Source organism: Nelusetta ayraudi, unplaced genomic scaffold (assembly GCF_046127955.1).
Source record: "Nelusetta ayraudi isolate G7.1 ecotype Tasmania unplaced genomic scaffold, CSIRO-AGI_Nayr_v1 ptg000034l, whole genome shotgun sequence".
Lineage (NCBI taxonomy): Eukaryota > Metazoa > Chordata > Actinopteri > Tetraodontiformes > Monacanthidae > Nelusetta > Nelusetta ayraudi.
Genome location: NW_027466084.1, coordinates 3,518,326 through 3,545,280, shown reverse-complemented (window position 1 = coordinate 3,545,280; position 26,955 = coordinate 3,518,326). Strand labels below are relative to the sequence as shown.

At 46.4% G+C, this 26,955-nt stretch overlaps 2 protein-coding genes and 1 non-coding gene across 3 annotated transcripts in view; 1 reads left to right on the top strand and 2 right to left on the bottom strand.

Annotated features, from left to right (window-relative positions):
* LOC142892377 (nucleosome-remodeling factor subunit BPTF-like) overlaps nucleotides 1-6,139 on the bottom strand; it is a 35,458-nt gene extending 29,319 nt beyond the window's left edge. The window contains exons 1-4 of the mRNA XM_076032515.1: nucleotides 5,329-6,139; nucleotides 3,393-4,215; nucleotides 1,579-1,799; nucleotides 433-600 (exon numbers count right to left, since the gene is read on the bottom strand). Of these exons, the coding sequence (XP_075888630.1) occupies nucleotides 433-600; nucleotides 1,579-1,799; nucleotides 3,393-4,215; nucleotides 5,329-5,875 (1,759 nt within the window). The 5' untranslated portion in view covers nucleotides 5,876-6,139. The remainder of the gene's footprint in view (nucleotides 1-432; nucleotides 601-1,578; nucleotides 1,800-3,392; nucleotides 4,216-5,328) is intronic.
* Nucleotides 6,140-6,892: 753 nt separating this feature from the next.
* On the top strand, nucleotides 6,893-6,974 carry trnas-aga (transfer RNA serine (anticodon AGA)). The gene has a single exon. It is a non-coding gene; the product is annotated as a tRNA-Ser (tRNA).
* A 2,733-nt stretch (nucleotides 6,975-9,707) lies between these two features.
* The window catches only part of grb2b (growth factor receptor-bound protein 2b), a 29,938-nt gene continuing 12,690 nt past the window's right edge, over nucleotides 9,708-26,955 (bottom strand). Inside the window, exons 3-6 of the mRNA XM_076032516.1 lie at nucleotides 17,420-17,517; nucleotides 14,809-14,931; nucleotides 13,545-13,713; nucleotides 9,708-11,762 (exon numbers count right to left, since the gene is read on the bottom strand). Of these exons, the coding sequence (XP_075888631.1) occupies nucleotides 11,568-11,762; nucleotides 13,545-13,713; nucleotides 14,809-14,931; nucleotides 17,420-17,517 (585 nt within the window). The 3' untranslated portion in view covers nucleotides 9,708-11,567. The remainder of the gene's footprint in view (nucleotides 11,763-13,544; nucleotides 13,714-14,808; nucleotides 14,932-17,419; nucleotides 17,518-26,955) is intronic.

Below are 26,955 nucleotides of genomic sequence, written 5' to 3'. Positions count from 1 at the left end.
GGTACAAGTCAGCAGGATGAAACCAAATCCTTCTTAGCCCGACTAAAATGTCTCGCAAAAATACAAAACAAAAACGCGGTCAGAAACAAAAAGTCAATTCTATGAATCCGGGGATATGGATGGCACAAAAAGAAAAGTCTAGGGACCTTCGGCCCACCTTGCAGCCGTAACTCCGCCCACGCTCAGGTAGCAACCAAGCCAGTGGAAACACACCCATAGATAGATAGATAGAAAGATAGACACTCTCCAGGAGAAATTTGCGTTTACAGCGGCTTGACAAGGGAACTGCTGTAGCAAAAAGCCCTCAATGTACTAAACTATATTATCAGGAGAGATAAAACTATGGTATAAAATAAAAACAGAAATAAAAATAACATAAAAATAAATAAAACTGAAGCTGAAAGAAGTGACTGGGTATAAATCAGGAGCTACCTTGTGAGCCGGGCTCCTCTCTGGGCTCCTTGTCCTGGAGGTCGTCGCCCTCGGGCCCCTCGGCCGCCATCTTGGTGGAGTCCTGTTCCGCTTCCTGTTTGTCTTCCCCCGCTGGGGTCTTTGCTTCCTGCGCCTCCCTCCTGACCCTCGCACTCTCCGCCATCAAATCTGCAGACAGAGAGGTGAGAATAAAGGAAACGGCGTGTGTGGCGCGCTATACCGACTGAGTTACAGCGGAATTAAGAACGTACGAGGCCACTGCAGCAGAAGTTAGAGGTAACTGAGCTTTATAAATGAAGTAAAAGCAAACTTTTTGCAATTGAAAATGAAGTTATCATTGATTCTAAAATATAATAGCTCTGTAATTATTATTATTATTATTATTATTATTATTATTATTATTATCATCATCATTATCATCATCAAACAGAAAATGTGGGCACGTTCACAAGATAGATGCCAGTGCAAATATTAAGCAATCGTGATTTAAATATAATTGAATGAAATTTGAAAAAAAGAAACAACTTTCATTATGGTCATGAATTTATCACTGAAGCGTTAAACCCTGCTTGCAATGCTACAAGAATTTGCAAACAAAATGCAGCTGCTTTGCTCATTAAGTCAAACGAGACGTGTGTGTATTGCAGCTTCACTGTTGCATCCACCAGTTCAGTCCTGAACCATCTTGAACAGTTAAGCTACACCAGCCACGCACAAGAATTCTAACAAAACCAAAACTGAGAGGGTACTGCAAAGTCCACTTGTCCTGTATTAGTAGTACACACTAGTGACCGCCTGTGCACCAAAAAAAAAGCCCTGCAGCGTTCGACAAGGCCAATTCAAACAATTAAGCCTACATGTAAATGACGAGCACAGGAAACTGCTCTATACAAAAGGAGGCCAACCGCAGTCACACAAATCCAAAGTCTTCTAACTGCTGTCTTGCTAAAAAAAAAAAAAAAAAAAAAGCAAGAGGGGAAACAGGTGGCAGTGTGTCAGAGCGAGTGAGAAGCAGGAAGAAAAGGTTGAACCGGCTTTTCAGAATCAACCGCCACTGTGGAATCAGCGGCCCGGCAGGGCGGGAGAGTGAGCAAAGGCGGCGGTTGCGACGGCAGATGGCAATCGTCCCGGAGATCTAACTGGTACCGTTGAGAGAGGTGAGGTAGGCCTTGGAGTTCCCCCGGGCCTTGTTGGTCAGCTCCTCCGTGATGGCCATGTGAGCTTGCACCTCCTCCTTCATCTCCACCAGCGTGGCGTGGAGGTCCATCTCCCAGTACTCCCTGTCCAGGCACGCCACGAGCTCCTCCAGCTGCGACTTGGTGCTGTAGTACCAGATCTTTTTCTCCTCATGGTCGCCGTCCTCCTCGCTGTGGGCAGGAGGACACAAACAAGACGCAGAAGCTAGCGAGTTAGTTGGGGACCGACGACGGCCGGCACCACTGATGTTGAACCGATGGTCCACTCAACAGCAAAAAAAGAAAGAAAAAAAAAGCAAGACTTTCACGATCTCGTAGCTTTGTTTTGAAGGAAATTAAGACAAGCATTTGTAAAATTCCACGTTTTTTTTCCCAACAATATAAAAATAGATGCCTTCATTTGTCCGTGAGATTCCCTATAAGTATCAATTCCCATAATTTACTGAAAGAAAAAAGGTAAAAATAACTAAAAGCAAGCAACCATCCCTTTAATTCCATTCATTGTTCACAATAATTACTACCAATTCTAACTACTTACTGACTAGTATTCCCCACAGTATAAAACTTAAATAAAAATAACACTTAGACCGCAAAGAAACTGTCACCAACAGCAGGCTGAATTCAAAATGAACCCTACAAGAAAATGACGCGCAACAAAGTTGCAGGCGCGACTTTTGTCAACGCTGACCTGCACAGCGACACACAGCAAGTTCTTTTTTTTTTTTTTTTCAAGCGAATTGATTCAAGGAAAGAGGAAACCACCGCGAGTGAAAACAAAACTCGCGATCAGTCATGAACTCTCGGCCTCCATCCGTGTGCATAACGGCGCTCAACTCTTTATTTGGAGTAAAGACGCTTTCTCCCCGCCGGTGAGTTTCGCTTTCACTCTCGACTCTTTTCGAAAGGTCAGGTGACACGTGGGCCTGCGCGTGGCACCGAGCCCGGCCTGGCCTGGCCTGGCCCGGCCCTGGCTCAGGACGAGATTGAAGGAAATAAGCCGAGCGGTGGCTGCCTCGGTTACAAGAGGCCCTCATTTGGTCTGAAAGAAAGAAAATCCTGACGTCGATGTTGTTTAAGGTGACACTGATTGTGAACACTGGCCCGGTGCTGTGATGCACATTAGCGCTAATTCAGCTTGAGTCAGCCGGTATCAACCGTTTCATTTCTCTGTGGATCCGGAGAGCAAATGCATCACGTGCGGCATCAATAATACCGTACATGAAAAACTGGTTTGAAGTCGATAGGAAATGTTTAAGCGTCTAAAGCGGAAATGTGCAGATACCGAAGGGAGGTCGTTTTGTTGCTGCAATGTCAGAAACACAGTTGAGTTTGTCGTGACATGCAATTTAGCTATTTTCTTCAATCAAGTTAAATTAATCCTAGATTAATCAAGACTGCCCCATGAGATCAGGTTTAAGCATCAAGTTCAAAATCAACGCTAAAACTTTATAAAACAATAAAGGAGATGGTGACTGCACGTGTAGCGCTGATTCACCTGCTGAACTACCTGCCGAACTACCTGCCGAACTACCTGCCAAACTACCTGCCAAACTACCTGCCGAACTACCTGCCAAACTACCTGCCAAACTACCTGCCAAACTACCTGCCAAACTACCTGCTGAACTACCTGCTGAACTACCTGCTGAACTACCTGCTGAACTCGCCACATTCGTAGACACAACAGACATTTACGGTTGAACTGCAACACCAGCCGGAACCGAGAGCGGGACTTCACAAAGGCACCGTCTGGGCTCCACGACTTACACAATAATCCTTCTGTTCAGGAACCAGTACTTCCTCTGGTGGCGGTCGAATCCCACCGGCTCCTGTCGGATGTAGGGTCTGTTCTTCTGCGCCTCCGTCACGCAGTCCGTGACCCCGGGCACTTTGTGGGCCACGCAGACCTCACACTGCCACTCGTCCTCGGGGACGGCCTCCAGTGGCGGCTTCACGCACTCCAGGTGGTAGACGGCCGAGCAGGTCTCGCAGCACAGCAGGTCGCCCAGCCGGTGGCAGACCCGGCAGTGGTCGTCGTACTGCATGCTGCCGTCGGACATCAGCTCCTCGCGGGCGATGTTGGTGGCGAGGAACTGGTCCACCAGGAACTGCAGCACCTTCACCTTGCTCTTGAGGGAACTGTACGGGTACTCGTCCGCCTCCTGGTACGGCAGGACGTGATGGTACTCGCGGTCGCTCTCGCAGTACGCCCGCAGCACCTCCGGCCAGGTCATGCCGTCGATAAAGTACAGAGTGGAGTTGACGCTGTCCTTCAGGTCCGCGGGGCCAAAGGTCGTGTTGGAGGTGTCCTCCTCGCGCAGGATGGCCTTCAGGAGGGTGACGTGGGTCTCGGCGATTAAAGTGCACTGCTCCTGGCTGATGAGCGCCGCGCAGAAGTCCTCGAAGTGGAAGGGGGAGAGGCGCAGCACGGTGCTGAAGTTGCGCAGCACCTCGTAGATGGAGGACGTGTTGAGCAGCTCCTGGTGCGGCACCAGCAGGTCCTCGGAGCTCTCTGGAAGCGCCAGGGCAGGAACCTCCTTCTCCTCAAAGATCGGCGCGCGAAGCTGCTGAAGCCGAGCTTTCCTCTTTCCTGTCGGACGCACAAAAAGGCAGCAACGTGTGAAAATTGAATCGCTGAAGTGTGTTTTTAATTGGTGTAGTTAACTGGCAACAACTGACTGAAATACACAGACTATTCAATTGGAAGAACTGGTGCCGTTTTTTTTGTTTTTTTTTTAAAAGTTAGTTTGGTTGTTGTTGCTTGTGTTAAGTTTTACAGCTGTTTGAGACATGCTTGCCAGACAACACGGCATTAATCTAACTTTAAAAGTCGAACTGCCGAACTGATAATTGCGAGGTGCTGTTTATCCAACGTGTCATGAGCAACCCCGCTTGCACACCTCCAACACATGGCCAGTCTCTCTTTTGCTAAGCGGGCTGTCTTTTCCTCCTGCATGCGGGACAACATTAGCCAAACCAGCTACCAAGTGGCAAGAGTTAGTTAGTCCAGACATTATTACTGGCCTTTTCATTTGTTTCTCTCTTGCCACCGAAGTGATTTCCTGGCATTGGCTGATGGAGGGATGCACAGTGCCGGGAACTAGTGGCGAGAGTTGACAGCTAAGCGACTGTCAACTTAAACAGTGCGGCGTGCTAGCAGAGCTAGCCAACTTATCAGTGGCCTTTTTTTCTTTGTTTTACCTCATTTTCGTTCCCTGAGATATACGGTGTCTCTGTTTACAGATGTTTACGTTGGCAACGAATTATTTTTTATTGAGACTGTCTTAAATGAATGGCAGGGTTCGGCACTAACTTACACTGCCCGCTAACGTTAGCACGCTAGCAGCTAGTTGATTGGCTTAATTACAGTACAAAAATAATTCGTGTGTGAGGCGGTGGAATTTCAATTTTGCGACACGAGTCGCTCACTTCTAAAGGCGCACGCCAAGGTTGTGTTGTCAGACTACGGACGGAGGCAAACAGAGCGAAGCGGGGATGGAGATACGGGTTCCATACACCTGCAGTAGCACGGTTCACCCGCGGCCTGTCTTCATACATTGTGCATTCTCCATTTTGAACAATAACCCCGCTGCTTCCTGTAACTGTTCAAAAACTGCCCCCGACTGCATGTCGAGGTTCGAATCCACACACCCGCACTGCATTCCGAGACACACAATGAAACCAGCGCTCGGTCTGGGTGTACCTGGAGTGCTAGCGTGCGTGCTGTGACTCCTGAAGCTACTTTCAGTACAGTAGCTGGCATCATCCGCCGCCTCCTCCTCCTCCTGCTGCTGCTGCTCCGCCACCTCGTCCAGCACATCTTCCAGGCAGTCCGACTCCTCTTTCAGGGCCACGTCGTCCTCGGACGGGGGTTCTTCCTCGACATATTCCTCCTCTTCCTCCGACCTGAGGCTGACGGCGTCGTCTTCCTCCTCGCTTTCATGGTCGTCGTACACCACCGCTTTGGGCGCAGCCGGTCGCCGTCCACCGCGGTCGGCTCTGCCTCCTCTGCCTCCTCTGCCGCCGCCGCCGCCTCTCCGTCGCCCTCTCCCCCGTGTTGACGTTACACTTCCCCGTTTCCTCTTTCTGGACGGCTTCGGTGGCTCTCGCGTCGGGCTCTCGACATCCTCGTCCCCGCTGTCCCTCACACGGGGCTTGAGGTTCCTCCTGGGTCGCAAGCCCCGGGCCGTGGAAGGGGACGGCTCCTCGGCTGCTAGCGGTTTACACGGCCTGCCCCTCTTCCCTCTCATGATAAGCGAAGCCTATGAGATTTTTTTTTTTTTTTACTACCGAATTTTTTTTGTTGGCGCTTGTGGTAGGCAACGCTCGTGCGCGTATCTGCAAAGTTAAGAGCGGAACGTATCCGTAAAAGGGGGCCGACGACCCCGACAAAGCCCCCAACAATCCCTCAAAAAAATCCGTTTGGAAGAGGAAAGGCTCAAAATGTTAGCCCGGCGTCCCGTTTGGGTTCGCCTAGAGCCGCCATGTTTCTTCTTCTCTGCCTCTCTGGCTGAACAAACACAGGGCTCGCACCACGAGTCACGTGGTGACACTGTTTCCAGCTCGGTGGCAACAATGACTGATTTGACTTCGTCCGAATTACTTTTTAAAAATATGTTTTCCCCCTTCCCTTGTTACAATTAAAAAAATTTAACAGTTGTGCCTTTGTCGCAGCTGCTCCGTCCCCTGAGATTTGTTGGTTTACAGTTGGAAGACAAACAGAGGTGCATTTCATGCTAGCGAGAGAGAGAAAGAGAGAAAACCGCTGCAGTAAAAAAAAACAAAAAAACAAAAACAAAAAAAACTACATTTTACTGAATAAGATCATCTGTCCTGTACCCCCACGCTGGCAAACATTTAGTTGAAGAATTTCTGGAAATATCGTTTTCATTCAGCTCATACTTGATATATCCAAACACGTCGCTATAAATCTAATGTGTGTCTAAATATTATGGATAAACTTTGCATTTCCAGTCTACTAGCGCAATTGTACATCCTTATTGGTACATTATTAAAAACCTGTGCACAGCAAAGCAAAAATAAATAAATAAGCAACACACAAAACAATTTACAGTTAGGACAAACGAAACAATTTAGTTCGTTGAAACTATTTGACGAGGTGTCCACCTATATTTTATTGTGACGGCCTTCAGCAGCATTTTTCTCTCTCTAGCAAAACGTGTTCATTTCAAACGTTGTTTACGTTTCAATTAAATAATACGTGTATGTGTTCATTCAAGTTTGTGCATTTTGCTAGTTGAAGGTATGTTGTCGTGGCCGAGTGGTTAAGGCGATGGACTAGAAATCCATTGGGGTCTCCCCGCGCAGGTTCGAATCCTGCCGACAACGACCTACTTTTTCCCGATTACAGTCAAAAAATATTATACTGGAAATTAACAAATATGATCATTTTTTACTATTCAACAATTATTTTCTTCAGATGACGGTAGATGGGCGAGATTATACTTTCTGTGCGTTCAAGAAAGCTGGCACCTTTTCTAGGTAGTGTGCAAGATCAACCACGGGGTGGCAGTATTCTACCGTAAATCGGTGTCAATATGCCGAGTCCTGTAAAAGCTAACAGTAATGTAGCTCTTCGTTATATCAGATTTATGTCGTTTTTAATGACCCCTCTATTATATTAGCAGTGCATTATACTTGTGTTCTCCCTGAATGTAAACTTCTAAACAAATTGTGCACTCTGCGGACTTGGCAGAGGGGCCTTCCAATATATCTGCACTTGTTACTGTGTCAAAACTATATAAGTAACTATATTTATAAGTATAAGCTTCCATTACGTTTTGGACCAGCGCAATTCCACATGAGCCTCAAGTGACAGAATCACCATCAAAGATATATATTTGAGCAAAATGCTGAATCATCAAATATTGAGTCAGGGTTCAGCAGTTTAAGTCCTTGTAAGGCAATGTGTGAACACTCAGGTGTGCATGTGAATGGCCTCTGATCAGCTTGTCAAGTTGCTTTTGCCATCCGTCATGTGTAATTGGATTAGTAGCCAGGCAGCGTTGTCGTCTTGTGATTAAGAACTTGTGTGACGTTTCCCCATTGATATCCTTTTGGAACGTCAATAGGCTTTCCCAGCTTGAAATTCTCTCCCAACAGTAAAACTGGGAGGTTGTAAAACCAAAACGGAAGGTAATATTCACCACTTAGCAGCTATACTTCATTTCATTTTCTCACTTGCAAATCCTGAAATCATCCTGCGGTGTGTGCTCACAGGGTCGGCAGTGGGCTTTGGCGGTGGGGGGGGGGGGGGGGGGCATTTCAGATGAGAAAGAAGCATCGCTTCGGACGTGGACAAGGGGGGGGGGGAGAGTGTCTCAAGGCGCCGAGAATGAATAAAGCCGGCGACGTGCGAGTTAAGTGACGCGGCGGAGTGCAAACAAAATGTCAAACTGCGGAGCAGACGGTGCAGTAGACTGGAAGTGATGCCATGTGAAGGGTCACACTGGCAGAGTAGATAGAGCACCCGGGCTGCCCCAGGCCTGCGGTCCAGCCAATCACACGGCCACCAGCTTCTCCTCATCCACTGACACATGCTCGCTGTCAGCACCTCCAGACACACACACACACACACACACACACAGAGATCCACTCTGGACGAGAGTTGCACAATGACACAGCCTGCTGCTCCCACTCGGCGAGTCACTAACGGCCTTATCTCCTGTGAGGAATTCCCAGATGGACTTTTCACGACTTTAATTCTGTCAAAACATCCTAAAAAAACAACAACATTCAAGCGTAAACACAACAATGTGAATGTAATCGACCAGTTTTTGGATGTGCTGGGCACTTTTCCACATTTCAGCCCATTGGGGGGGAAAAAAAGTAGAAGAATTTGATTGATCATCCCCGTGTGAAATGGAAGAAAAATAATACCACATTTCCACTTACCAGCAAAACATGAAAAAAAAAAAAGCTGCAGCAGTGCTGTCAATAAGGGATAGCTGCAGCTGTACTCTTGCGCTTTAATCTGATGGAAATAAAGGCGAAACATCGAGACCGGGTCTAAACCGAAAGGGAAGTAATTACGCCAAAAAAAAACCCAACAACCTAGAAATATTATATATAGATGTATAGCAAAATCCACAAATTGCAGCAACGTAGTTCCAGCAGCTGGTTATCTTAGGGAAGTGGTCTTGCCCTTCTTCCCCTTTCAATCTACAAGGACAAAAAATTAAACTCTGACTTTGGAACAAGACCAAACAGACAAACAAACACAGTGAGGAAATTGGATGGCAGTGGTGGGTATCATGCCTACGAAGCAAAAACACACAACTGAAGGATACCCCGCCGTAACATCGGCCGTCATCGTAAACACAACATCTCTTCAAAAATGCTCGGACAGCGTTTGTTCTTTTTTTTTTTTTTTAATAATTGCATTTTTATTAATTGAAAAACAAAACAAATGCAAATAAAAAAAAAAGAGCAAAACAAAAACAGTATCATTAGGGTAAGACAAGGCGAGAGACACTTAAATAAGAAGAGTTCCATCATGTTGGTGAGGAGAAAGGTGAAGGCGTTTTGATGTGGGATGGGGACGAGGGGGGCAGGGGGCGCTGTTGGTGGTTGCTGGATGGGACACTTTGGATTATGTACACTGTTTCTCACTGTCGGACCGGCAGGCCCCATGTTGTTGGGGGTGGGTGGGCGATGGGGTGGATCGGGGGGGCCGGGGGGGCAGAGGGGTTGGGATGGGGGCTCAAAGTAGCAGGTCGGAGACACTGAAACACCAGAGAGAAAGGCACTATCCAGAGAGAACAAGAAAAACAGAAGAAAAAAAAACAGCGACAACACCAACACGGTAAACGAGCAAAAAAACAACAACAAAGAAACAACAACGAAAAACAAAACAACACACTGGACCAAAGATCGAAAAACGACAAAAAGGGGGAAAAAAAAAAGTTGGACAAAAAAAGTGCTTGACTGCACGCCACACTGGACTAAATTGAAAAAGGGGAAAATCAAGTGTGTGAGAGAGAAAGAGCGAGAAAAAACAAAAACAAAAAAAAACAATTTTACATCATTTACACAGATCTCTCAACTTTTTTTCTTTCTTTCTTTCTTTTTTAGTTTTAGCACAAAAAAAAAGACAATCTCTCAGTAATGGGAACGTGTTTGATCCGTGCCTGCCGCCGCAGATCTGCAGCCCTGTGATGATCCCAAACTCTGCTAATGGCGCCAGGTTGAACGATGAGCATCCGCTTTGCCTGCACACATCACCGTCTGACACTCCAAGAAATGAATACCGACAACGCAACTGACTCAGCATGTCTCTGCTTCTTTTTTTCCTCTGTGTGTGTGTGTGTGTGTGTGTGTGTGTGCGTGTGTGTGTGTGTGCGATTTCTTTTTTTTTCAAATCCCTTGACTGGTTGTGAAGGTTCAGTTCTCCGACCCGGCTTCCCTCATGTTAATTAATGTCTGTGGATTCAGTCAAGCTACATTCACTGCCCCCCCACCCCCACCCCACCCCCCCCCGGCCCCCCCCCACACAAGTACAGTGGCTGCAATAAATACATTGGCTTTGAAGAGGAAAAAAAAAAAAAGAATGAAATAATTCGCGGCTCGACGACTTTTTTCTTGATCAATTTTGAAGCAGCTTCCTTCTGGGGGGTTGGGGGTGGTGGTGGTGGTGGTGGTGGGGGGAATGGGCGGGGGGGATTTCTCGATTATTTTTTTGTATTTCTTTTTATTCCAAAAATTCTAATTGATACGACGACCCCACCCCCTTTAAATATCACGCTGTGTTATCCGAGATCCCTCAGATAGTTTCAGGAAAGGGAAAAAAAACAAAACAATTGACTGACAGTTCAGCACATTATAGAGCTACTAGGTCTCAAAGATTGAACATAATTTACAAATGAGGGGGAAAAACAAAACAAAAAAAACAACAACAAATTTGTGATGAGAAAAAAAAAAAAAAATTGTGACGAGAGGTAAAACAGACAAACACATACAAATATATAATATATATTCTTAAAAAATGGATTCTTTCTATAGTTGATTTATTTATACAGCCCCAGAAGGCTGACGACGTACAATGCAAACCGTGCCAATGATCGCCGACGTGGAAACTTGCTGTACTTGCAGATTGCATCGTGTTTTTCCTCTCTTCATTTTTGTACATTAAAAAAAAAAAAGAACTTTTTTTTTTTCCTTTTACATTTTTTTTTCTTTTAAAACAAGAGTTAGGGATTTTCATTTAGGCATTTCATTTAGGTGATTAAAACAACATGCGCAAAAGAAGGAGGAGAAAGAGGAAGAGGAAACAGAACCAAAACAACACTAAAAAAAAAAAAAGAAAAAAAAAAGAAGAGAGAAAGGCAGAATGTTAAGAAGTGAAGGAGGAGACGGAGGCTGCTGTGGGAGAGGAAGAATCATCATTTGGTTACCTTTGCGGCTGTCGCACTACTCTTTAGTTGTAGTTTTTTTTTTTGTTTTCCATCCCCCCCGCCCCCTCAGATGGTTCGAGTCCTCAGCGAGGGAAGTCAACATTCTTAATGCAAATCAAAGGAGGTTTTTCATTTCTGACTTTTTTCTTTTTTCTTTTGCTGGGCTACGACCCCACCACACGGCGCGGCCTACAACCGCACTACTCCTGCTTTAGCTCTCTCTCTCTCTCTCTCTCTCTCTCTCTCTCTCGGTTGCATTTCTTCCTGTCTGCTCCTGTTATTATGGGATGGCCAGGAGGAGTGCAGCAGGGCGGTGGAGGAGGGATTGGTTGGGGAGGTGGAGGTGGTGGTGGTGGGATTGGAGTGGGTATCTTTGAAGATGGATAGTGGTGGTAGTGATGATGATGATGATGATGAAGAAAATGACGACGACGGTTGGTTGCTGTTGTTGGGTTGTTGTTTGCACGCTCCGGGGCGGGGGCGCGGGGGGGCTAGGGTGCGGAGGGGGGGGGGTTGGGGGGGTCTCTTTTCACGGGTTCCGACTGACGGGCTTGACGTAGTTGCGGGGGAACATGCCCGTCTGGCCGTGGCAGCCTCCCTTCCACCAGTTGGGGTCGGAGTTGTCCAGCACCTGGATGAGGTCGCCGCGCCGGAAGCCCAGCTCGCCCTCCTCCTGCGGGTCAAAGTCGAAGAGCGCCTGCACGTACGTGGGATGCTGATGGATCTGTGGAAGGACAGAGAGAGAGAGAGAGAGAGAGAGAGAGAGAGAGAGAGAGAGAGAGAGAGAGAGGAGAAAGGAGGAGGAATTAGAGGAAGGTTCCCCCGGAGCGACGTTTCTTCACCGGTGGGTCGCGACCCAAAACTGGGTCGCGGAGCCGCTTTGATTTGGTTGGGCATTTATTTTGGAGGACTCACAATTCAATTGAATGATTCCAATCATTCGTTGACCAGACAGGACAGAAAGCGGGCTAGCGGTTTCATTTTTGTGGAGTACATTTGAGTCGCGACTTCATGACGAGGGAAAGGGAAAAAGAAAAAGTGTGTCCTGCTGCTCCACCAGTTGAGAAGCAGCGCTGTCGAGGTAGTCAACGCCATCAAATTTCAAACAACCTGTATCGGCAATCATCAAGACCAAATCCTTTTTGCCATCTTTGGTAAAGGTAAGTAACTCACTCAGTTTCTCAAAGTTTGGAAGCTAACTGACACTCATCTGCCCCCCCGAGTCTCAGCTGTGCCTCACTGTCTCTGTCTGTTTTCCTGAAGTTGTGGCCAACGAGCTGACTTCGAGTTTCACAGGCATTCGGCTTAGAAGCACATAAAGAAAAAAAGAAAACTTGACTCGCACATTTAAAACATTAACTTTTGCATATTTAAATATATTCCTGGCAACATATAGTGCAGTGCAGTATGTATATGTGTGTATACGCACACACACACACACACACACACACACACACGTATATATGTATATATATGTATGTATGTATGATATATATATATATATGCACTGGCCTGTTAACTGTTCCACGAGTCAAAAAAAAGCCCCACGGTGAGGCTGCATTCAGCCATTAAGGCCGCAGAGACTGTTGACATTTTTAAGGGGATTGTGGGGGGGCTCAAGACGTACCTTTTTAATCTGGCGTTTAACTGACTTCTTTTACTCTTATCTCTTTTACTTTACTATTCTCATGCCGTTTATCGCATTTTTAATTTTTTTTTTTTTACACAATTTTTGCCTGTTTTATCCATTTTATTTATTCTTTTCCATAACAGATTTTTATTTTATTTTTTCTCTACTATTTTACTATTCTTATGCCTTTTATTGCCTTTAATGATTTTTATACTTTTTTTTATAATGGCTGCCTACTTTTATCCCACCGTACAAATCTTTATTTTTAATATATTTTTTATTTTTATTACCATCATTCTCTCTTAATTTACTTTTATACTTTTAGCGCCAGTGTTTCCTCACGGGGGCCCTCCACGCTGGGAGTTGTGCCTGGTCTGCCCGCAGGGACGTTGTTTTGGGGACTCTTCGACGGCGCTCCCTGCGGCTGCAGACCATGGTGCCTCCCTGCGTGGACGGCCCCCCCATGGCGGCCTTTCCTCACCCGTTTCCTGAGTGCCAAGCTATTTTACTAGTGTCTGTGTGAGTACGAGTGTGGGCGTTTGTCTGTCTGTGTGCGTTGGTGCGGAGGGGTGGGAGATCAATAAAGTATCTATCCATCCATCCATCCATCCATCCATCTATCCATCCATCAAATGTGTGAGGATGTAACGACAACTCATCTGGTGTGTTAAACACCATGAAGAGCATCAAAAACACATCTCACTATCTGGCAACGTGAGCCAGAGAGCCTTGGAGAGACTGGAACCCTTATTTCCAAGTGTGGATGTGACTCAAGCAGACAAGCAGAGACTGGAACCCTTATTTCCAAGCGTGGATGTGACTCAGGCAGACAAGCAGAGACGCGACATGCGAGGACCGAGTGACGCTCGTCCTTACGTGGGTGACTTGCTCGATGTCTCGCAGGAAGATCTGCTGATTGCGGGAGACGGAGGTGGTGCGGTGGTATTCTACCAGCTCGTTCAGGGAGCTGAACTTCACCACCCACAGGAAGTACTTTCCAGCACCGTCGCGGAGAACCTTGAAGTGTTGGACGTCATTCCCGTACCTGGACAAAGTCACAGAGAGGAAAAGCATGAGGAAACGAGAAAGGTCGAATAATGGCGAGGAGTACAAACCCAAAGTCTATTGAGCAACTCATTATTCATATTGCTCTCACCCTCCAAAATATTTTTGTGAACCCCCACACCCACAAAAAACAACCCACAAAAAAAATTCAGACGCCACTATATTCTCGGGCCAACGTGTTGAAGGTATCATTAAAAAAAAAAAAACAGCAATGACTTCAGCATAAAGCTGATGCTACTTGTATCAACTGAAGACGCCTCAGGATTGCTACACCCATGATGCTCCGTGTCAGAGGCCATTCCAAAAACAAAGAGCAGAACACGTCACCACGGCCAGCCAGCCAGCAGTGTGATGTAACAGCGGCTGCGTCCCAAATCAAGTTCCTGGTATTCAGGATCTGAAGGGCAGTTTTTCGGTCTAAACCAGCGTTTCACAACCGGTGGGTCATGACCCAAAAGTGGCTTGTGACTTCTTGGGCAGTTCCAAGAAACCAACCCCCCCTCCCCCCCCTCCCCCCGAGATTCTGACTTTTTTTTTTATTAATTTTTTTCTTTCCTGGAAGGGAATTTAAAGCGAGAAAAGGTTATTTTGCAGGACACACAATTCAATTCAATAATTTCATTAATTTATTGACTTGACCTGACACGGTTATTGTTTTTGAGGAATAAATTTGGGTTGCAACCTTACGATAAAAAAAGAAAAAAAGAAAAAGAAAAATGTGGGTCCTGAGGCTCCAGCAGTTAAGAACCACCGCTTTAAACCCTCCAAATAAAGGAGCATCATGTCGACGGCTTGACGTTCAAGTAGGAAAGTAAGAAAGCAACCGCACGATGCCTCTTCACCGAATTGACGGACGCGAGACACCAGGGGGCAGCACTCGGTCTTGACAAGAGGAAAAAAAAAAAAAAAAAAAAGGAAGAGGCTGTGCTTCTGACTCAGGCATGGAAACTTGTGAACCTTCTATGGGGGCTGGGGGGGAGGGGGTTGGCTGATGTAAGGATAACGCCAAATATGTATTTATAGATAAACGGCGTGAGCGTGAATCACGGTTTCCGTCCGCCGCACCGATACTCACTTGACTGAGAGAGAGAAGTCTCCTGGCGCACTCTCGCTCTCTCTGATGAGGAAAGCCCCGTCCTTCCGCTGTTTGTTGAGTATCTCCTCTGCTTTGGCACGGGGAATCTTCCCGAAGAACCACCTGCGGGCGGTAGAAAAAAAAACAAAAACAAAAGACAAGGCAGAAAATACATAAATAAATAAATAAATAAATACATACATAAATAAATGCGGGTGAGAAGTCAACACTTCCTACTTTTTTTTTTTTTTTTTGCTATGAGCACCGATGATATTTTTAAAGCAAGAACGGGGACAGAAATGGGAGCGACGAGTGGGAGGGAGAGAAGACGGAAGACAAAAGCCGGTTGAAAAGCTCTCTGGCCGTGTAAATAATTAAAAGGTGGAGTGTCGGCCAAAAGATGACATCTCTGCAAAGAGGTGGAGATCAATAATGAAATGGCCAATCTGTTTGGATTGGCCCGGCAGTATCGGCACCCCCGGCCCTCCCCTGCTCGTATAATGAAAGGTAATGGCGGATTTAATGGAGGGAGAGGGAGCGACGCGGAGATGCTGACAGCACACCTACGCAGCTTCCACCACTAGCCAGAGGGCCACTAGCAGGAGCATTAGCGGCGTGGCAGCCAGCGGCCCCCTTTTACAGTCACATGAAAAGCTCGGCAGAGGCTGGAGGACAGAAGGGGGTGAATTCAAAAACAGCTGCTTTCTTCATTTCAACTCTGACGTGTATGTAAATCTTGTTTAGTGAATGAGTGAGAGAGCATTTTGTGTGTTTTTCTTCTATTTGTATTTGCATTAGAATCTTTTTTATTTTTGCATCCGTTTCCTGGATTTTCTACACTTTTTTTTTTTTTGCTTCTGCATCATTTCTGCATTTGACCATCTGGACCACCGTAGTAGTAGTACGTAAAAATAAATGTAACAAAAACACTGCATGTACCAGCACCGTAGCACCTCTTACGAGGCCCGTCACGACAATCAATCAATCGATTGTGCGATATAGAATTTGAAAGTGTAGTTTCGTCGGCCTTGCATCGCTTCTACTTGCATGTGTGTTTTGTGTCCAGGTGGGGGAGGGCGGGGACATAACAAGTCGTACTGCACTGCAGGGGGAGCCTCTACAGTTGGGGGTCGGCAGGCTGTGGGTCGGCAGGGTTTATCCAAACAGGGCGGCCGCTAAGTGGTGTGCGCTACCAGGCGGTGCTGTTCGCTGCACTGCTAAAGAGATGCGGCTCTTTGCCAGCGCCGAAAAGCGCACATTTCCAGAAACGTTGCCGTCAGTACGGTTTATTCATCGCGTTGGTTTTCAATGGAGGACATTTCTAGTGAACAGAGTGAGAGTCAAAGTTTTATGCTTTAGCTTTTTAGGATGGATATATTTTATTCTTTCTTCAGTTTCACCGTTAAATATTCATGAGCAATAAAGTTTTTTTTGTTTTTTTTTTGAATAATGGCACCTCATTGGTACTTTACTCTCTTGTACCTGAATGCTATCCTGAGCCGTGAAATTTCAATGCTCTCTATATTGTAAGAATGACAATGAAGCTACATTGAGCCTTGCATTTTTAAGCTATATTATCACATTAATGGGAAAATCACAAAAAGCTAACAACACATTGATAACAATAACACGGACAATAACATTGTTTATCCAGATAATTTCGGGGACAAACATATCGTTCAGCAACAAATAAATCTCACTGTGGCCCGTAACCACCGCCTCAACCAAAACCAGACACTTTCAACGCCATACAATCCTAGCGTCACATACAGTCAAAGGGTACTCGGGCAGCGTGAATGCATACGTTTACAATCAGCAGCCTGAACAACAAAAGCCTGGAGCAGACTGTCTGATCGGCAGCTTAGGTCTGTGGCCACTGAAGCCTGACGCAGCTCTCTATCTGAGGGGCTGCACTGTACCGCAGGGTTGGGGGGGTGGGGGGGAGTATTGCACCTGTGCAATACTGAGAGAGTTAAATCAGCACGCTGACGTCCACGCTAACATTCACCGGTTTTTGTTTTTTTTACAGACAGCTTCAACAGTTTCTTTTTGAGCTGCTTTCGTACGCGTTAAAGCTGTGGTTACATATGAAGAGTACGAAAGCTCAAAATAATTTCAGTTCACTTAAGTTTGATAGCAGCTACAGAGGGTAATCATGTTGGGACAGGCAGTAGAATTTAACCATGTATTCCATATAACAGGATTTTAAGAAACAACAACTTTCTGTCAGACAGGCCTTTGAATCTAAATGGATGCTAAAGTGAAGTGGTAACGTGTAGAGTTACAATGTTACCAGATTCAGGCAATGAATAATGTGTGAAGTTAAATGTGACACTCATCTGTGTGGTGAGACAACATGGATTTTCAAATGACATCTTCACCAGCTGCCAGAAGTTCTAGGTCGTTTATAGTCATAGAAAGATTGAGTACCCTGATAAATGCAACACTATACCCTCACAATTTTTTTTAACCTTACAGTTACATTACAAGCCCCAACACACAAACTCAATCTGGAGACACTGATGTCACACAAAAACAATCAAAGTCAAAATCGTTTTAACAAAAAAACAAAAAAACAAAACAAAAAAAAAAAGGTTGGCAAAATACTTACGGGTGGGCTTTCATCTCGATATAATTCTTGGGGATGAAGCCGTCTTTTCCGCGGAGCTCTGCCTTGTACCAGTTCTGATCGCACTGTTCATTTAATACCTTGGGTCGGAGAGAAAGAGACAGATGGGGGGGGGGGGGGGGGGGGGAGAGAAGACGAGGTCAGTGACACGTACAAGAAGAAGGTGGTGGTGGTCCGACAGCGGAGAGCCCGGCGGCCGCCCACAAGTCAAGTAAACCTCCGGCCGATTGGTTTAATATCCTCCGACTCCAGACGAAGGACATCTTTTATGGATCTGGGTAAATATTAGGAGACGGCAGAGCTAACAGAGGAGCAAGCCCAGGGAGATAGAGAGCGTGCATCTGACAGCGTGAGGGACATCGACAGCTTTGACCAGGGGTGGAGGGTGGAGGGTGCTGGTGGTGCTGGTGGTGGTGGGAAAACACCTCTGCCAGGTTAGGTGAACACTGCTAGCAGCCAATTTGCCAGACACAGAAAAGGTGTAAAAGCCTCGACAGGCAATCATATTTCACGTTTTATTATTTGCAAGCATTGCTCCGCTCTTACACAATGAGCCAACAACAAACGAATGAATAAATATTTTTTCGCCTCATGAGAGCAACAGGAAAACGAACGGAGAGAAAAAAAAAATAATTCCACTTGAAATCCGAATAGAAGTGTTTATTTCTTGGGGTCATTTTCTCCAAACGTCTTCCGTCACGACGCACAGGAAGAGAAACTTATGTTTTCGCTAAGAACGCAACCAGCAGACAAAAAAACCCCCACCGGCCGGAAAGAAGTGACAGAGCGTCTCGGTATTTCCCTCCCCGTTTTGCAAAAACACAAATTTAATGCATTTGCATTAACTCCCCCCCCCCCCACCCCCCACACACACATCTTTAAAAAAAAAAAAAAAAAAAAAAAAAAATTATTTAGATTTCCCACCAATGCAAAGGCAGTCAACTGGGTCTCCAGCGAGCGCGAGTGCTTTGGGTCTTTCTGCTCCAGCGAGCCTGCAGAATGCCAGCTGTCAGCGGCCCCTCCCCCGCTCTGAGCGCCGCACAGGACCGCTAGCCTCAGCGTGCTAAGGGAGTGGCCTCGGACCAAAACAGTCAGTAGGTTGAAAACAAACTCGGGGGGGCGGCTAGTCGGCGTATCTGCACGCGCTTGTGCAAGGCGGCTGCCTCGCAGAGAGGGGGATCGGCAGTGAGACCGTCTGACAGATGGAGGCGAGAAACTGCAACTTCTGACTTCCGACACACAGTGAAAATAAAAATAGGGACTGCTAGCTTAGCGCTTTGCAGGGACCAAAAAATAAATAAATAAATCAACCGCAGCAAAATATACGTCCAGCACCTATAGGCCTTACCTGCTTATTTTTATTTGCAATGATGTGGTTAGCTTGCCTCTTGTTTAGTAAGCATAGGAGAAATCTAAAACGGGGAACACTGCCACTACGTATGACATCATCAGGTGTGAGCACCCAGCGCACTTCACGCCAATAAGATTTGGACGCCGTTGGCAAACCATTTTGATCATTTGTTGAGATTCTTAAAAAAAAGAAAGAAAAAAAAGTCCAAAACGGTGAGATGGTATTTTGGGACTGAGCCCCAGCGATGAGACCAGCTCTGGAACAGAGCAGCTCATCGCAGGGCAGAGACCCAATTGTTTTTCGTCCGTTTATTATTATTATTAACAAATTTTCCACTGCTTCCCGCCCCCATTTTGACCTCCTTAACCTATAACCGAAATCGGCGAAAATTCACGAGGGTCAGAACCGATGAAAATCTTCAGAAAATGGCATTGTTTGCCTCTCTAGTGCCCCCTAGAGGCGTCCGAAGATAAAAAAAAAATGGCCCTAGTTTCCACTAGGACGGTCTTAGAGACACAGGGGAAAATTCCACGCGTTCGTCTCTTCAAGCCCAACATTTTGCACGCTCTAATTCTTTTCGTCCGACGAACAGGAAGTGAGTTATTTCTACCTTTTTGTCCACTTGTTTAATTTTTTCTTACAATAACAGATTAGAGCAATGGTTCTCAGACTTTCCCTGTCACGGCCCCCTTTGGAGGAACACATTTTTTCATGCCACCCCCCCATCCTGACCAACTAGTGACAAAATCGGCTGTTTTCAACCTTATTTAAAGATTTAAAAAAAAAAAAAAAAAAAAAAAAAAATCAAATCACTTCACCTGTTTTTTTTGTCATTTATGTTGTGTAAATAAATTTTTAACATTCATTTCACTTTCCCCCAAGTCATTTATGTTGTGCAAATAAACAACAGCAAACCCCACCTTATGTTTCACGTAGTGATAGTCAGCAAAGGTCAGTTAAGACCTTGAATTGTTAGACGGCAACGTTGAGATAGCAGGTAGCTGACGCACAATTTCAGTTTTGGAGAAATTCAAATTTTGAAAACAAAATTTGTTGCTTGTATCAGAATTCAGTTTGCAGACTTTGAAAAATCCTCCTCAGCCTGCTGTCCTCACAGAACTCACACACACACACACACACAAATAACATATACCGTGGGAGGACGAAATGTGCGCTTCTCCCATAGAGTAGGTGGAGACGCTCCCGAGTGGGAGGGAGAGCGAGACGACTCTCCCGCCGGCCCCGAGCGGCGCAGACCCACTGGCTGGCTGGCAGGCAGGCAGGCAGGCAGGCAGGCAGGCAGGCAGTAGGGCAGGCGTCCACTCTGCAGAGAGCCGCTCAGAACCGCAGCAACTCCAGCAAGCTGCTCGAGTCAAACCCTGTACGATGCACACGCGCCTAGACAGCAAATGGGGATTTACTCTCATTTACCAAATTGGATTGCAGCTCTTTGCAAAGTGACAACTAGATTAGTGTTATTTTATTATTTTTTCTGAATAAAGTATGGGGGTCGGTGAAAGAAAGGCCAACTCTTTTAGATATTTTGGTTTCGGTATTTGCACTTCGGGTTTTCATTTCAAAGCGGACGGGTTCGATTGTTCTCCTCTCACTTGGTGGCTGGCTGCGACCTCCTCAACTTGGACATGAGCCCGTTATTGACAGACTGGCCACATATTTTATGCAAATCACTTCCCTTGGTCTAATTACAAGCTGCGCAACAATGTCTGTAATAAACTCTGGAGTGCCAAGAGGCGTTTTCCAAGCCCGTTACTTCCTCGCACTGTCATAGATTATGGACAGTTACGGCCACAGCGGCAACCACTGGCTGAACTACTGGGCCCAGCTGTTTTCAGTCTCTGTGCACAACCAAACACTGAGGTTGGAACTTTGCTATTTAGACAAGATGAACAGTGTGCAATACTTGGCTTAATCCACGATTCTCATATTGGTAAAAGCTTGATATACTGTTCATGAATGATTAAAAAAAGTGTAATACTCGATGTCAAATAGAAGTCATTTGGTTTCCGCTGCCTCACGGTGCATTTCCTATTTAGGGCGGATGCTCACGTCCTCCAAAAAAAACCAAAACCAAAAACAAACCAAGAAGGTGGACGAGGTATCCAGGTTTGTGCTCGTAGGCCACCGTAGTTCACCGTCAAGCCCAGGAGGGGGTGGTAGGCTACGGAGTCCCCTAAAAGCACTGCAGTGTAAACTGTAACCATCTGATGGTGCCGTTTCTTCTTCAAAATCTCCAAATACGACACACTGGAGCTTTAATGAAGAGGTTCAGGTGTGGAGAGGAGAAGACCTCTGTGACTCGCGTGTACTCAAGAGTGCCTTTGGAGGACGTCCGAGCTCAAATGCTTTTGTGTGTCACTCGGGTTGATCTCCACAGCCGGAGCCCGGCAGCCCGCGACAAAAAGCAGAACTGAAATATGTGCTTGGTTGGCAGGGTTTCTAACACCCCCAAAACCCTCGAGAAGAGACTGTCTGTCTTTGTCCATCACTACGTTCTGCTACTCTGTGTCCACGGGTTCACATGCATTCAGTCTTTTTTTTTTTGTTTTTTTTTTTTGGATACACTAAAGTTTAAAGAACCTTGAGTAAACGGCTTTGGCACGAGCTCAAACCCTTTAATGTCACCCGTTTGCGGAACTCGGAATTAAAAGACTACGAAAGAAAACCAAAAACCAAAAAACGTCCTCACCTGCTTACCGAATTTCGTCAAAATTGAAATTGAATAAGGTTAAAGGGGTCATAATTGGGTGAAAAGACGCGTTAGGTAAATGATAATAATGATGATAATAATAATAATAATGATAATAATGATAATAATAATTATTATCATTATTTGAAAAACCATGGCTCTTTCACCTTTGTGCGAGACGAAACTACCTCACTATTGTGCAAAAATAATATTCACGTACGGGCAACGGCGTTCGTGCCAAAGACGTTCATTTGGCATCAGCGAGGGGCCCTCGCGGACAAACAAACAGGGGAAGCTTAAGCACATAAGACTGCGACATTCTGCAGGGGAAAAAAAAACAAGATGCTTCGTAAGCCAAATATCTGCACAGAGGCACGCACACACACACACGCGCACGCACACACACACACACACACACAAACACACACGCGCGGGATTGCAATAAAGCAGGAGCCGGGATTACAGCGGAGCGCGAGTTAATCTGGGCACGCAGGCGGCAGTTGAGGCCGATCGCTGCAGACGATAACGGACGAGACGAGGCTCCACCGGGACACCGTGGGGGCCCGGGGAGCCTGCTGGGTGTTGACGGCAAATGAAATGAACGTGGCGAGAGCCCCTTCTTCACGACGGCGTCGGGAGGCCGCCGGCGCCGGCGACTGATTCACGCAGAAACCTAACGATTGGCATCGAAGCCAGCCGAAAACAAGCCACAGAGAAGCGACTCACCTCCCTGTGTTAAATATAAGCCGAGCTTTGTATTGGTTTAACTTTGGGAATTTTCTGTTTTAAAAAAAACAAAAAAAAACAAACACGTTAGCACATAGAACTCTGCCACTTCCTGATGGAGCCGGCTCCGACGCCTCGCCACAACTGTTTGACCTCCCTACTTTTTTTTTTGTTTCGGTTTCACGTCGGTTACGTCGCAAAGCCTCGAACGTCTTTTTTTGGGCCATTTGTCGAGGAAAAAAAAACAACAAAAAAAAAAAACCTAAAAGCAGCGAAACTGACTCTGACCTCCTTTGCTCCCAGCAGGGAGGCTGCAGAGACGGATCAGCGAGGCGGCTGAGTGCGTTACCCAAACACAAAAACACGACCCCAGAAAGGGATTATAACAGATTCTAGACACTAAAGGCTTGTAACACTATTGTAACAAAAAAAAAAAAATAAATAAATAAAATGCTTGAGGCTATTATTGCACGCAGAGACCAGCAGCAGCTTAGGCAGCACAGATTGACACCAACTTACTGACACCCAAGGCTGGTAACTTGCACTCTGAGGTGAACGGTCAAAGCTTGATTAAAGGGGCGGTGCAGAATTTCGTTCAAAATAAAAGCACCCACCACTGCATCGCATTTCTCAGCAGCACCGGAGTTTTACCTCCGTGCGCTGCTTCAGTAGCAACGACAGCGGCGGGTCAACGCAAGAGCCGCTAGGCTCGGCAACAGCGGTTGCCGATGCTGCGGGAGCCAACTGCCAACTACAGGGAAAATGGTAGTTTTATTTCTAACATTATTCCATCGACGCAGACATTTTCACCGCTGGTCCGGCAAATTCATTTGCCTCTGGTGTGCCGTGGAGCGGGCGAGGTTGTTTTCATAGGGCAGGCTAGCAGGAACCATTGACTCGTGCTAGCCTGGCACTCTGTTCGACGAGAAGGACGGGAAGAAACGCGTTGAAACGCGCCCCCCCCCCCCCCTGACGAACGGCACAACTCTGGGAATCCCAGCAGAAACCAGAGGGACAGTCACAAACACAGCGAGACAGAAATGAAGGGGACCACTGTGTCCAGGATAAAGGACATGAGGTGATGGGGCGAGGACTGATCTACAGTAGGGGATCTCAGGAAGCGATCTCTCACAGGGAGCGTGTGGGGTTTATCACAGCGTCACCAGCAGTGAGTGATTTCTCCACAACTGCACAGTGAGTCACCGGTGGCGGTGAACAGACGAACAGACGAACAGTCTCCGCGCTAACTAACAGGGGAGTGTTCTGGCTCAACTTGGCGCTCCTCTCAACATCAGTTTGTCAGAGTGCAGCTACAGGAAGGTGTCGAGATTGCAATTTGGACTGATGTTCGTGCAATGCGAAGTCACGCTCTTAGAACGCGGCGATTTAGAAAAACAACCAAATGGACTCATAAAAACACCAGACACAGATGCGACGGCGTTGGCGAATGTGTGTGCATTTGGCTGTTGAAAGCTAGCCGACGAGCGCTAATTTGCTCAGTCGTTCAAGAAAACGCGGGAAAATGCACGGCCACGGGCGGAAGGCGCCAGTGCACTATTGCAGCTGGCTCATCGGATTCTGTCTCAGATTTTGATTTTTTTTTTTTTTTTTTTTTCACCAAAAGCTGCAGACTGACAATTTAAGAAAAGAACAGGACAAAAAAAAAAAAGAAGTGAGCTTATATTAGCGCTGACAGCAGGGTCTTGATGGCCCATTGGGAGGGAGTCCTCAGTCGATGAGATGAAGCGAGCTTTAATTAAACCGCTAACTCTATATTCACAGGACACGTAGGAAGAACAATAGCGGAGGGGGTGGGGGGGTGGGGTTGTGATGGTAGTGGTGGCATTAGAAGAAAAGAGCAGAAAAGACTCATGGCAGGAGCTCAAGAAAATAACGAGCACAAATAAGATAGATAGATAGATAGATAGATAGATAGATAGATAGATAGAGACTTTATTAAGGGGACAGCTATGAAGAATGGCTCCTCCTTGTGATCACACTCGGAAAACTGCTCAGGGGCAAAATGGCATAAAATGAGGGCAACTCCACACAACGCTGCACGAGCTCACTGTGCTCAATCTGTGCACGCTGACGAGCAAAGTGCCCATTTTATTTTGCGATACCCAATCGATCCGCCCGACGAGACGGCTGCTGCTTTTATGAATTACCGACCGTTAATACAATTTCTTCAAGTTCTGCGGGCCGGATTAAAAAGTTTGCGGCCCGCTACATTTGCCCATGCGTAGTTTAGGGGGCGTCCCCAGCCCACTGGCTAACTTTGCAATGGGATCTTGCATCTACAATTGTGAAGCACTCCTTTACGTTCGCAACATGAGTGTGGCAGTGGTTTTCAACTGATGGGAGTCTCGGGAACCACATTTCTTTTTTTCTCTTTGTGTCGCGGCCCAAATTTATTCCACAAAAAAATGAAACCGCTAGCCCTCTTTCTATCATGTCCAGTGAATAAATGATTGAACTGAATTGTGTGTCCTGCAAAATAAATGGCCAACATTTTCTCTATACATTTATACATCTTAAAATCACACACACACACACACACACAAAGGGAAACTACCCACGGAGCCGCGACCCAATCAAAACAGCTCCGCGACCCACTTTTGGGTCACGACCCACCAGTTCAGGAACACGGCTATAGGGTGTGTGCACTTGTATATTGCTATATCTTTCAGGAACATCTGTCATAGTTGATATGGGGTGGGGGTGGTGGTAGTGTGGTATTTTTAATCATTGCTCATGGAAATGTCCCAGTCAATGTCACTTGCACTGACCTTAAGCCGCTTATGCAGACGGAGATCCTGCGTCACTGCCGCACTGAGCCCAATGCATTACATCTGCTTTTGCTTTTACCTTTCGCACGGAGCAGCGGTGGAGACGGCCGTGACAACGGTTGTGTGGTGGGTGGCTGCGTTGTCACTTGCGTTCAGCGAGCCTGAGAGGCGCAGGTTAACTCTGCGCTAGGCTCCCTTCAGTTTGCCACGGTTTCTCAACATTAGGGCTGCAACCAACTACTATTTTTTTGTTGTTGACTCATCTATTAATGACTTTTTCAATCAGTCACGATTATTATCTTTAGCTTTCACTATTTTTCATTGTTTATCAGTTTTTTTTTACAACTTGAATGTTGAATTGTTAAACTACGCAGTTGATACGTGGAAGAGTTGTTACAATTCAGTATAAATGCGAGCATCAAAGGGGTTGTAATTCACCAATTAACTGCCGCAAAGTACGCATTTACCTGAACTAGTGTTCGCTAAGCTAGCTCATTCCGTGACGTTCCAATGGATGAATGTACGAAACGAACTAGCGCGTGAACTAGTGTTCGCTAAGCTAGCTCGTTCCATGACTTTCTGACGCTTCAATTTTCACGTTGTCGACGTAATTTTTTGCGGCCCTAATCCACCTGCACAACAGCCTCCCAGTGACCGTCCTGCCGCGCCAGCATTCCTTTACACACAGGGCAACGGTCCGAATCCCCCGCCCCCCCCATTCCGGCTTACTGCTACCTACGATGGCAGACGACTGGCAGGGCTGCTGGGACGAGCACCGACGCCAGGTCTGTGCCTTTGCATAAAGAACAGCCAGGCGGACAAAAGATGAACAAAGCCACTTCTAACAGGCAGCACGTCGGGGATTTGAGGCCCCGTGTTTTTTTTTGTTTTTTTTAAATGCGAAGCTGGGTTTCACCGTGAAAGGTAATATTCTCCATCGTTTTAGGGCTTTCGTTGGTGACGACGTCGGCAGAAACCGAGGCCCATAACAAAAAAATAAGAGTATTATTTTTAAAAAAAACATACACGACCCTTCATATCAGTAATTAACCATTTTACTGTCCTGAAAACCTGTTATCCAATCAGGACACAGTTAGCTGGCTTATTCAGTTAGTTCAGGATTCGTGAATCCAGGCGAAGGCTCAGTTAGTGTTCACGCTTCGCCACTGAAAAAAAAAAAAAAAAAAAGGGGTTCAAGAGAAAGTGTGATGTAACGCCTCGCTGTTTGGGCTTCTAACATAGCCCAAACACAATGTATTTAGTGTTTTACGCACCAACAACCAAAATCAACAACATATTTGCTCCCAAAGTCGGAACGTGCTGTGAAAGTGTCGGGGGGGTTGGGGGGGGGTTAAAACCTCGTGGGAAATATTACTGGGACAGCAGCACGCTAGCCTGCTGCCCGACCGGCTGTCAAGTTACGACACGGGGGGCGGGCTCAATTCAGGTCCCACCACCACCACACGCCATGTGACACGACGACCAGGAGAGACGGAGGTTTACGCAAACACACTTAGCAGCATCACTGAGCTTGAAGCAATATTTGCAGTTTCAACACCGCCTTCCGCAGAGCCGGTCAGCAGCAGCAGCAGCAGCAGCAGCAGCAGCAGCAGCAGCAGCAGCGACGACTAACTAGCACGCTAGCAGAACGGCTGTTCCAGCTATTCTGAAGCTCCCCGCAGGTTTTTCACCCGAGCCTCTGAACTGTTTCGTCAACTCGAACCTGGAGCCGAAACGTTTCATCACTTAGTTAACGATTCAGTTAATAAAATGATTGAATTACAATTTTCCTGAATTCATTGAAACTTTTCTTTCCTCGATTCCGCCGCCGCCAAACGTTGGCTCTGCATCGACTTCGGCTTCTCGTGATGGGACATTGTGGTTGTTGAATTCGGGGGTTCTATATATATAAAAAAAGAAGTGAGTCTTTTTCAATTTAGACAGG